The following is a 13,406-nucleotide window of genomic DNA, read 5'->3' on the forward strand; positions in this document are numbered from 1 at the left end:
CATGAACACATCATGCTGCCACCTGAGGATCTGGTGAGTTAGCCTCCTTGGAGGATGACCATGATAGAACTTGGCCACCTCCTGGACTGATGGGTGGATGGAGCGATCTTGCTCCTGTGATCGCCATCTTACAATTCCAACAAAAATGTTCTTCAGGTTTTGGATAGAATTGGGCTTGTACACAAGTCTCTTGCTGCTGAACAACCAATGATTAAAAATAAACTTCTCATCAGTGGTTACCTGAATGAAGTACTGGAACCAATAGTTCAATCCGGATTAATACATTTTTATCCAATTCTGAATAACTAGGTGCACACTGCAGGATCACAGCTACAATTTTGGTGTTGAATTTCAATCTTGTTCAACTCTCAGTCACCAACAGCAGTAATAGTAGTAGTCAAGCTACAAATTAGATTTGAACTCTATGAAATGAACCTTGAAATGCTGCTTCACAAAGCTTCACCATATTGGAGATCTGCCTTACTTGCTACCCATTTTGCACTTAGAGGAAGTGACAGGCATGGGCAAGCAGCACAAAAATGGGTTAATCAGCCCACTGAGCCTATACTAACCACCTACCACCCATTTACACAAATCCAACTTTTTCTCCTCACATTCCCATCGACACCCCCTAGATAAAGTGGTAAAGCGGTGGATGTTGTCTATATGGACTTCAGTAAGGCCGTTGACAAGTTCCACACGGAAGGTTAGTTAGGAAGGTTCAATCATTAGGTATTAATATTGAAGTAGTAAAATGGATTCAGCAGTGGCTGGATGGGAGATGCCAGAGAATGGTTGTGGATAACTGTTTGTCAGATTGGAGGCCGGTGTCTAGTGGTGTGCCTTAGGGATCTGTACTGGGTCCAATGTTGTTTGTCATATATAATAGATCTGGATGATGGGGTGGTAAATTGGATTAGTAAATATGCAGATGATACCAAGATAGGTGGAGTTGTGGATAATGAAGTAGGTTTTCAAAGCTTGCAGAGAGATTTAGGCCAGTTAGAAGAGTGGGCTGAATAATGGCAGATGGAGTTTAATGCTGATAAATGTGAGGTGCTACATTTTGGTAGGACAAATCAAAATAGGACATACATGGTAAATGGCAGGGCATTGAAGAATGCTGTAGAACGGAAGAATCTAGGAATAATGGTGCATAGTTCCCTGAAGGTGGAATCTCATGTGGATAGGGTGGTGAAGAAAGCTTTTGGTATGCTGGCCTTTATAAATCAGAGAACTGAGTATAGGAGTTGGGATGTAATGTTGAAACTGTACAAGGCACTGGTAAGGCCAAATTTGGAGTATTGTGTACAGTTCTGGTCACTGAATTATAGGAAAGATGTCAACAAAATAGAGAGAGTACAGAGGTGGTTTACTAGAATGTTACCTGGATTTCATCTCCTAAGTTACAGAGAAAGGTTGAACAAGTTGGGTCTTTATTCTCTGGAACGTAGAAGGTTGAGAGGACACTTGATAGAGGTATTTAAAATTATGAGGGGGAAAGATAGAATTGACGTGGATAGGCTTTTTCCATTGAAAGTAGGGGAGATTCAAACAAGAGGACATGAGTTAAGAGTTAAAGGGCAAAGGTTTAGGGTAACATGAGGGGGAACTTCTTTACTCAGAGAGTGGTAGCTGTGTGGAACTAGCTTCCAGCAGAAGTGGTTGAGGCAGGTTTGTTGTTGAAGTTAAATTGGATAGATATATGGACAGGAAAGGAATGGAGGGTTATGGGCTGAGTGCAGGTCGGTGGGACTCGGTGAGAGTAAGAGTTCAGCACGGACTAGAAGGGCCGAGATGGCCTGTTTCCATGCTGTAATTGTTGTATGGTTATATATTTTCCCTCACCTACACACAAAGCTAATTAATCGACCACCCTGCAGAAACCCACATGGCTACAGGGAGAACATGCAAACTCCACACAGACAACACCCAAGTTGAACACTGAATCTAGGTCTCTGGAGCTGTGAGGAAGCAGTCATATCATCTGCACCACTGTACTGCCCCAATTTAGTCTGATTCTGATCACTCACTCTTCTTCCAACAAAACTGTGGGATCTTTTAGCACCTTGAGGAGCCTCAATCTGATGTTCTATTTAAAGGATAAAACTCCCAAAAGATTAAACTTGCACTTTTCACTGGATGCCCCAAACTCTTTCTAGCCTAGTACATAGTTTTTGAATTGTAATCACCATCGAGTACATAACTTACATGGATAACAAGTAGATAATCTCTTTCAATGGCATAGTCCAATGGTATCTTATATGCTGATCAGAGACAACAGTTGGGGACTTTGTTTAAAGTGATATTCAAAAAGGCAATACCTGACAGTGTAGCACATAGTCAGTCCTGCACCGGATTGGCAGCTGGTGCGAGTCAGAACTTATGACCTCCTGACCTGTTGAGCATTATTTACATTCAACAATTTAATCAGCAGGTAGAATGGTAGGGGCTAAAAAGACCAAGCAGTAACCTCCTGAATTCTCCAACAGATTCCTACCCTCTGCATTATTAAACATCCCCTTTATATACAATCAGCATCATAAATAAATTAATAAATATTATTTATTTTAATTTTTTTTAAATTAATATATCCCTTATTATAAGCAACACACATCAAAGTTGCTGGTGAACGCAGCAGGCCAGGCAGCATCTGTAGGAAGAGGTACAGTCGACGTTTCAGGCCGAGACCCTTCGTCAGGACTGGTTAGTCCTGACGAAGGGTCTCGGCCTGAAACGTCGACTGTACCTCTTGCTAGAGATGCTGCCTGGTCTGCTGCGTTCACCAGCAACTTTGATGTGTCTTGCTTGAATTTCCAGCATCTGCAGAATTCCTGTTGTTCCCTTATTATAAGCTAGTTTCTTTAATTTGTATTTTAAACTGATTCTGAGAGCTGGATGCCTACTCTTCTTTCTTTTTCTTCTCTCCTTTCTTTCCTTTGTCTTTTATGTTTTCTTTCCTCCCTCCTTTTTTCTAAATGTGGGGAGATGGTGTTGGGATAGGTGTTCTTTTTTTTCCTCTCAGACTTAATGTATTTGAATTAATTTTTTTTCCAATATGTATTAATTGAGTCCTTATATTTCTTCTTTAAAAACAATAAAATATATTTTAAAAATCAGCATCATAACCTTAGACTTGTCTGTGGTTATGCATATACAAAGGAAGTCCAAAACATTCAACTGGTTGCACTTTACACTTTTGAAAAAGTAACCAAACTTTGGGTTCTTTGACGGGCAAATCAATGATTTGAGTAAGATGGGTCTCAAAGAATGTAAATGTATCAGAAGTAATTTTTATATGGCCGAACAAATAAAAGCAACAGCTTTGCTTTATAGAAGTAAGCTGAAACTCTCAGTTGGTTATCACTAGGTGATGTACTTCTATTAATATGGGCTGTCACTACATCATTGCTTTTGTTCACTTAAATTTTTTTTTACAGGCTGCTGATTTTGGAATAATCAGGGTCACATCTTTAATCTAAAATCACATCGGATGAGGGTGCACTGTATCAGAGTTACTTAAGACAAGTAACATACCAGTGAAATGACTTGGGATTATTTCCAGACACCACATACAAGGAATTGGAGATAGCATTAGAACTAAAATATTGTGCCCAAGGTTGACTTAAAATTAGAAAGTAATTTTTTTAAACCTTATTTTGCTTCAGAGTAAACTCACATCCTAATTTTAAAAAGTAACAAGTGTTTTCCTACATAAGTCAGGAGGGCAATCCCATGCATTATTTCACTGTGGAACTTGAAGTATTATGCTACAAAAAGACGAACTCATTCATAATATGCACAACATCCAAGTTTCTGTCTGGGAGGTGAGAGATTGCTTACTGAACATTTGAGGATGCTGGAAGTGTAATAGAGTGTCTTTTCATAAATGGCAGGTTCGCTTGTTTTCATTTCCCCTCTTGAAATCTTGACACCTCACTTAGACAATAGAGTGCAGTGTGGGAAGAATTTAACAATTAAAACCTTGACTGTAATTTTAACTAGAATGGCTGCTGACCATTTCACTAAAGATTTTCTACAATGGAACAATTTAATGTAAAGTGCAATTTATTTACTATGATTTTTTTCCACTCCGTGTTGAAAATATGTGGCAAAGTATTTGAAGTGAACCGGCAACATTTGGCTATCCCTATTGGAAGCAGCTCATTGTAAAACAAAGTCTGTGCTGGTCTTCAGTAAAAGAGAAAGGCTCTTTTTCCTTAGTACACAGAATTCAAAGAAAATGGTACATTGCTTGTATTTCACACAGAACAATTGCCACTTCAGTTTAATAACTTTTTGCAACAGTTGATTAAATTATACATTCAGTTCACAATTTGCTTTGCAAATTTAAAAATAGCTTAAAACAATCAGTACAGTCCTTGTGCTACTGAGATTTTCCTTTCAATAAGCCAAGTCTGTTTTACACATTGCAAAATTACTCTACTCTACCCTCCCCCCCACCCCCGAAGAGCGTAGCACAAGGTGCCGACTGGCTTCACAAAAAAACAAGTGCATCTAACCTGATATAGTAATATACACCAATGTGCACTAGTGCCTTAACAACAGCTTACAGATATTTTATTTAAAGGCATAGGCATATACAATCCATTGACAATACAGGAGCACAACACAAACAACTGAGATCCCAACACAAAACTCCACCCCATCATTGTAATCACAGTGCGTTTCTTTTATTTTCGACACCTCAGTGTAATAAACTGGTTTCACATGCATTTAAATTAAGTTTCACTTCCTCCCCCCAGGCACTTAAAATGGATTCACATTCCCTTAGAAGTACATTCAGGGTGCAGTTTGTGTCAAAAAACATTTGGCTGCTATATAGTTCAGTGACAAAAATCTTCAGCAAGCCAAAAGCACAAAAAAAACCCCTAAATTTTCACAAATAATTACGTGAATTGTTCTTTGAAGTGTGTAAAATATAAACTTTGCTCTTTTTGACTCACTCTATCTCCATTCAGGAATAATAATTTTATTTTTCATGATTCTGATCTGGATGCGATTGGGTATGTAGCACCATCAGTGGAAGGTGCAATCCACAACGTAATGGGTTTAGATGTCATACTTGATCAATATTTATCATTTAGCTTTTCCTGTAGATGAAGTCAATCACATTTTGATTGGTAGACTGGCCCTTGGAGTCCCTAAAGGTTGAAATTGCAGGCTTGGATTTATGTAGGGGCCTGTAATGTAACTACAATACGCATCAGCTAACAGGCCACTGGGTTGTAAATAACATCCTTGAACCAAATTGAGCACAAGTGCCCAAATCTAAACTACAGTAAGTTCTATCAAATGTATACTTCATAAATGAAGTAGATTTTGTCGTTCTGGTATACAGTAAATTAAATTATAAAATGTATTTACTCTAGGAAACCTGATGGCCAGAAGGTCAGACAAACTCCCAGGAACATTACTAGGCATGGTGGGTGTAGGACAGTAATCACAGTACTATGAACAAATTTTACCTGCAAATAAGAATATTTAGTAAGCCAGTGCGTGCCAAGACCAAACCCCTATTCAATGGAAAAAAGCTGTTACCCAGCAAACAAGCCACTTCCAGCAGTAAAGCAGCAAAATTAAACATTTAATAATTGTGAACAAAAGAATGTACCTACGAATGGAAATAAAGGTAAAATCTTCCTTTGTTTTAAAACAATATGAACTAAGACATTACGATTTATAACTCAAGGAGGCAAAGCTAAATTGAAAAATAAAACTGTCTTTCTTTAGGTGATTAATTAAAGCTCCATTCCTACCTGAAATACCATCCTAATGTAGATCAATGGTCTGAACAGTGTCAGTTTGAAGATAGAGGAGATATTAAGCCGTGTCAATAGCATTCCCACATTTTACTACCTTTAGGAATATTTTTCAACTAACCTACCACTTCACTCTAGCTCAGAATCAAATGCTTCAAAACATCTTGTACCATCTAATGGGCGAATTTTCTTTGTTGAAAATGAGCAAAATTCTGATCAAAAACCGAGCACATCTCAGTCTGAGTTGATCACAAACTTCTAGTTCCGAGTGCAAGATCTAATTTTCTTGCAGTGCTTACTGGCATTTTGAAAGAATTTATCAAAGATTCTAAATGATTTAACAATAAAATAGGATGTCTGTATATAACATCTCTAAGTCGAGATATACAGAAGGATGGATTTTTTTTTTAAAAGTACACTTCTAATTAAATTAATAAAAGAACTCTCCCTTCCATCCAGTCTTTCCCATTACTGTGAATCACCTGTGATTTTGAGGACTGATCAGTCACCAGTCACCTACCAGTAAACATCTGTAATCTACAAGAACCTGTAACAAAAAATAAATTTAAATGTTCATTACATTATTGCTCAATGTTGGCACTCAAACTACAAATATTAATTCCAGTGAACCACCATGTAGGGGCCCTCGATCTTCTTCTAGACCCCAAACTGTAAGGAATTCTGATAACACTTTACAAATCAAAACAGTTAAAGTAACATCTATACACATTATTACTACATTATGTACCTGTGACCAATTATGCACTTAGATATCAATTTCTCCATGAACAGATTTCTAGTATTGGTTATATGTACAGAAAGAGCATACCTGTGAAGACTGAATTCCACTACCCTCATCTACTTTGGAAGAGGTACAAGAAAAATAAAATAGGTTGCTAATTCACTTGCTTGCACAATCACTGGATGAATGTTATAAACACTCAACTAGAAGAAAAGTTACCAATATTGAAAACTTAAGATTTTAAGATACCTTTCAGTTTTAAAGTTTAATTCAGAATCCCTGGGACATTAAATACAAGAACACTCACAATTACGCTTTTTATATTTTTCCTACCTCATCTTAGTTGTTACTTAAGATCTGTACCCTGAATAAATTCTGAATGTGCTGCTCTTCAATCTGCTTTTCTTTAAGAACAGAATTTCATATGGCACTGTGGTTTAAAAAAAATCACATTGAGTATGGCTAATGGAAATGTTGACTCTAATAGATGAAAATTATTCACAGGTGACGTTATGTAGGGTTTTGAAATTAGCTGCTGTAACTTGACAACTACTGAAACTCACTGATAAAAAAAAATTCTGTCTCTTGAATAACAGACTTCTATCAACCACATCACTGTTACCTTTAGTATTAATATCCATAACCAAGCGCCACTAAGAATTAACCAGCTAAAGAAAGACAGTGGCTCTTTTGAAAAAACTGCCAATGCTGCCTGAATGAAAGCCTCCTCACACAGTTTAAGAATGCAGGGAGAATTCTTCTCTGTTTTACGCCACAGGCACGACAGTAGTGGTTGACATCAGCAGAGGTGAATGGGAACACTGGGGGAGCGGGGGAGGGTGGGGAGGCAGGCTCTCCGTTGTCACTCACACAGGGATGCGTGTTGGGGTGCTGGGCTGGTTCAGCCCCATGGTTTTACACAACCAGCCGGCAAAATCCACCTCCTCTACTTCAGATCGTTTAATAAACGTGTGGCTCTGTGAAAGTGCAAGAAAAAGTCAGTATTTTACAGACACAGAATATTGATACTATTAATACAATTTGGGCAGAAGACAAGAATGAAAACCAACTTCATTCCAAACATCTTATTAGTACTGCAATTTGCTAATGGAAGTATTTATTTTGAATTCTTTCTACAATGAAAGCCTACTTAATGAAAAATCCTTCAAATATTTAACGTAAAACTACAAAAACTGCAAAATTAACTTGTGTATTGCTGCATAAAATCAAAAAATGTCATCATGAAATTTTCAATTTCTTCCAAGGCCTTAGTTGTATAAGATTCTACTGACAAATATACACAAATACATTTGAACATTCTACTCCCACAATGCAATTCCCACTTCCATTTGATTTTTAAGCAAATGTTCAATGAGCTTAATTGCATTAAATAGGAAGAAGCACTAAAGTCCAAAATCATGCACAATTTGAAGTGCAAGCCCTTTCATTTTGAAAACAGATTATAAATAGATCATTAATCACTATTTTCCACCTCACACTTCCAAAATGAAGCACCTGCAAACCATACAGCAAACAAAATGTTGAGGAAATACATGTGGGGGCTTGACTATGGCAGAGGAGAAGCAACTCTTCTGAAGGGAGGGTGGGATAGAAACTCCAGAGCAGAAGACCTCAGCTAGAGCTCAGATGCAGCGGGTGTGGAGAAATGATACCCTTACAAGTGGCAGGGTGTGAAGAGCTATAGTTGAGGTAGCTGGTGGGAATTGTTGAGTTTGTAGAAGCCAAATCTGCCTCCATCTCAGGAAGCAGGAAGATCCAGAAAAAGAAAAAAAAATGTTGGAGATGGTCCAGGTGAATTTGCAAATAGGGACAAAATTGGTGGTGAAGAGGAAAAAATTGGTGAGATTTGCACTAATGCAGTTGATGTACTGCAGTGGAGAAGGATGCTGCTGGAATCGGTTATGGTCAATAAAAAGATGAGCATGGATGGGACCAATGTGAATGCCCTTGGCTGCCCTCCTTTGATTTATAGTAAGTTGGTGGAATATAAAAAATGATAAGGGTTGTGGAGAAGATGTGAAACATACTTGCTGTGTGTGGCCTTTAAGACACTACACCATGCTTAGAGTAAACAGGTTTTAAACAGTGTCAGTTAGTTCTGCTTGTGTTCAAAAACAGTGATTTATGTCACTGATAGTTGGCAAGAAATGAGCAGTAAGACAATTCAGTCTTGATTACTGCAGTTTCAAACATTCAGGCTTGGAGATGAGAGAAATGGCTGGGAGTGAAAAATGAAACAATTTCACTAATTCAGCAAATTAGCAACTACGAAGAATTTGAAGATATTGATAATCATCTTGAATGTTACAATGAAAATTAAGATTTGGAAGTTGCAACAATTTCTAACTAGCATCAATTGTGTGCACTTGTATGGCTGTTAAGACACTACACCACACTTAGTGCAAATAGTTTTTAAATAGTGTTAGTTGCATATGATTATGTTATTCATTTGGGATGACTGATGCAGAGTTAAATAAGTGATTTTTGACACTACTTCATGTAGGAAGGCATCTTTCACCACTCCATTATCTGCACTAGATGTCCGCACTGACTTTGTTCATTTAGTCAAAAGGACACGGCAACATACTGTATGAATTCCTCCATCGATAACCATTAGGTTTTATAGCACTGCAGTAATATTGGTGATGTTCTAATTTGTTCTGTACTTCACTTAAATATTTGTTACCCAGTTAAAAATAGTTTGTCTTTTTTAAAACTATTTCCATGAAACTTCAGCTAGTTAGGACAACCACTGAACTGGGCCAAATTCTACTGGTCACAATGTGTCCCATTTAACTGAAATCCACTGGAAATAATAAATTTTATTTTCACTAAAGATTCCCCCCTCCACCCAAGGTACATCTTGTGGATACAGTGCCTTGAAAAAGTATTCAGCCCCACTATTTTCACATTTTACTGTCTCATTTTCTGAATTTAAAATATATTAAAGTAGGATTTTTTGAGCGAACGTACAAAATATTGTGCATTGTGCCAAATCAAAAGAAAAAAATCCCAAACCTGTCAATTTACTAAAAATTAAAAACCAAAATTATGAGCATGAAAAAGCATCCAACCCCTTTTAATTATTATGCTAACTTCCCTCAGATACAGTATACGTATTACCTTACTATCTCACCCAATTTGCAGATATAGAAAATTGGAGGATCATCTGAATAATTTCCCCCTTTCTCAGTAAGGTCCAACAGTATGGTAGATTTTCAACAGACCAAACCAAAATGAAGACTAAAGAGCATTAAAGACAAGTCAGGGAAATGATAATAGAGAAGCACAAATCTGGGGAAGGGTACAAGACCATCTCAAAGGCACTGAACATACCCTGGAGCTCAGTGCAGACCATCGTGAATAAGTGGAAAAGGTATGAGACTACAGTCATACTGCCTAGGTCAGGCAGCCCCTCTAAACGTAAGAGAGGATACTGTGACTCCAACAGTCACCCTGAGTGAGCTGCAGAAGTTCATGGCTCCAAGGCCCTGCACGGAAGAGGTACTTATAAAAGAGTGGCAAATAAGAAACTTTGGCTTAGAACAAAAGCATATTCTTGCCCACAAGGACTTTGCAAAGCATCACTTAGAAAGTACTGCAAAGATGTGAAAGGAAGTCTTGTGATCGGATGAGATTAAAAGGAACCTTTTGGCCTCAACGGTTAAGCGGTATATGTGGCATAAATCTAATACTGTGCATCAGGTAGGTAACACCATCCCTACTGTAAAGTACAGTGGAGGTAGCATCATACTGTGAGGATACTTCTCAGCAACAGGGCCTGGAAATCTGGTCAGGATTGCTGAGAAGATGAATGCTGCTAAACAGAGAGATCCTGGATCAAAACCTGCTAGCCTCTGCCAGAAAGCTTAAACTGGGGAGGAAGTTCACCTTTCAGCAGGACAACAAGCCAAAGCACAACTGCCAGAGTAACCATGGAGTGGCTTCAAATGAAGAAAGTTGATGTCCTTGAGTGGCTTAGTCAGAGTCCTGACAATAACCTGATCGAACATCTCTGGCAAGACCTCAAACCTGCTGTCCAAAGTCACTCCCCAACTAATGTGGCACAGCTTGAGCAATTTTACAAGGAGGGATGGGCAAATCCTTCTACATCTCATTGTGCAAAGCTAACAGACACTTATCCAAAAAGGCTACTGGCTGTAATAGCTGCAAGAGGTGGTTCAAATAAGTACTAGTAGGAGGGGGGGATGAATGCTTTTGAACTGCTAGCATTCCAGTCTTTGAATTTTTAGTATTTCAGGCTTTACAATATTCCCCGTTTTTGGGCTCTCTTGTGAAAAAAGGAGCATGTGATTCACATATTAAAAACTCTCAGTTAAATTGATCAAAATCCCTGGTTGGATAACTTCACTCAATTTCACTTGCCCCCTCATTCGAATATTTCCACAATCAATGGACTCACTTTCAAGGACTCTTCATCTCATATTCTCAATATTTATTACTTTTTTATTTATTATTATTACTACTTTTCTTTTTGCAATTGCAGTTTTTTTCATCTTTTGCGCACTGGTTGAATGCCCAAGTCGGTGCAGTCTTTCATTGATTCTCAACTCAAGTCACTTTTTATTGTCACTTCAACCATAACTGCTGGTACAGAACACAGTAAAAATGAGACAACGTTTTCCAGGACCATGGCGCTACATGAAACAATACAAAAACTACACTGAACTACGTAAGAAAAAAACGCAAAAACTACACGACACTATAGACCTATCCAGGACTGCATAAAGTGCACAAAACAGTGCAGGCATTACCATGAACAATAAACAAGACAATAGGCACAGTAGAGGGCAGTAGGTTGGTGTCAAGCCAGGCTCTGGGTATTGAGGAGTCTGATGGCTTGGGGGGAAGAAACTGTTACATAGTCTGGTCGTGACAGCCCGAATGCTTCGGTGTTTTTTTCCAGATGGCAGGAGGGAGAAGAGTTTGTATGAGGGGTGTGTGGGGTCCTTCATAATGCTGTTTGCTTTGCGGATGCAGCGTGTGGTGTAAATGTCTATGATGGCGGGAAGAGAAACCCCGATACTGTTATGGTTATTATTCTATTGATGTATTGAGTATGCCCGCAAGAAAACAAATCTCAGGGTTGTATCTGGTGTCATACATGTACTTTGATAATAAGTTTACTTTGAACTTATAACACTCATTTATGTGAGCAAAGGGTTGGGGGCTGAATACTTTTACAAAGCACTGTATATGGACTATGGGGGCGGTCTCAGGGAATTTGGCTTCAGGATAGAAAGATGTCCTTTCAGAACAGTGATAAGGAGGAATTTCTGTACCCACAGGGTGGAGAATTTGTGGGATTTATTACCACAAGTGGCTGTGCAGGCCAAGTCATTGGGTATATTTAAAGCAGAGATTGATAGGTAATTAGTTAGGACGTCAAAGGTTACAAGTGGGAGAATGGGGTTAGTAGGAAAATAAACCTCCCATGACTGAATGTAGCCTAATTCTGCTACGTTATATACACAGATATTTGAATGATATCCTTACAATTTAAACTGTTGGCAATATCTTCATCAATTTATCTCAGTTACACTCACTAGATAAGGTGCAGATGAAGCAAGAGCTACATAAATATTCCAAATTTCACTTTAAATTAAGCATCTCTAATGCAGAGAACTAAAAGGCACATCTTTATGAAGTGATAACATCAATATAGTAACTAAATCAGGAGGGAGGAGAGGTGGAAAAGGTTGATGTAAAAGTAAAACTGACAAAGATCAGACTCAATCTTACTCAACGGCAGAAATTGTTCAAGATCATCGACTCCTAGCTAGTCTCTGTTTCTATGAAGGGTCACACACTAGTCAGCTCTTGAAATGGCCATTCTTCCTCTAAGCTTTGAGCATCTGTGTATTGATGGGATATTTGAAAATGAGATGGTGGGAGAATAGCAAATCAGGATCGGAAAGCTCTAAGAAACTAAAAGTACATATTGTAGACATTCAAATCAACTCATTAAACATGCTACAATTAGACCAGACACCTTTACTGGAACAAGTGTTTCAACCTTTAAATTTGAATCCACACGGGTTCTTTCCCCAATTTATAATATAATATAATACAGGAATTCACCCCCAAAGGTCGATACGTAGTAGTTTTTCTTTCTGCAATAACAGCCCCTTTTATGTTCAGATACTCTGAAAGCAGTTGCTTAACCACAACATTTATTCAACTTCAAAGATGATGTTTAAATCACAGTTTCTTTCCCAGCATTTCTACAAGAGAAGAAAATACCTTTTGGACTAGGTATCATTATTCCACTGTAAGTCACATTATTTGTAGAAGACTATTTTAATCAAGCAGTGACAATTAACATCACTGAATGGGCCAAGAAAATTAAATAAATAATTGGAGTAAGACATTTTAACTAAATCTGGAATAATTCACCAGATTGTATTTCATCACATTATTGTCAAAGGCTCCCATTGACCTTGAGGATTGCTGAATAACCATCAATATTTCATCACAAAGAAAAAGGTCCTCCCTAAACACATTAGAGCTTCCAATTCTTCAACACATTTTTCTTTTAATGGAGTATCATAAATTCTGCAGTTAATCTCAGGGCAACAGTTAGAGGTTTGAACAACGTGCATCCCCACTAAGATAAACAAAAATACACTTCACTCTCTCAACAACATTGGGCTTCGCTGCTCACATCTGCAGTGAGGACTGATGTAAAACTCTGATCAATAACATGGATGGTCGTGGATAACGGTAATAAAGTGCGTCATGATTTTCATGAATGACTGGATACAGTATAGATTCTATTATTTAATTATTGGAAGTCTTCGGGTGAATATTTGCTGAAATGAAGTTATGACAAGTGTATG

General features: G+C 38.0%; 1 protein-coding gene across 1 annotated transcript in view; it reads right to left on the reverse strand.

The window, feature by feature from the left end:
* Positions 1–4,255: 4,255 nt before the first annotated feature.
* The window catches only part of map2k2a (mitogen-activated protein kinase kinase 2a), a 95,029-nt gene continuing 85,878 nt past the window's right edge, over positions 4,256–13,406 (reverse strand). Inside the window, exon 11 of the mRNA XM_072244032.1 lies at positions 4,256–7,502. Within this exon, the coding sequence (XP_072100133.1) occupies positions 7,392–7,502 (111 nt within the window). The 3' untranslated portion in view covers positions 4,256–7,391. The remainder of the gene's footprint in view (positions 7,503–13,406) is intronic.

The sequence above is a fragment of the Mobula birostris genome, chromosome 26 (assembly GCF_030028105.1).
Source record: "Mobula birostris isolate sMobBir1 chromosome 26, sMobBir1.hap1, whole genome shotgun sequence".
Lineage (NCBI taxonomy): Eukaryota > Metazoa > Chordata > Chondrichthyes > Myliobatiformes > Myliobatidae > Mobula > Mobula birostris.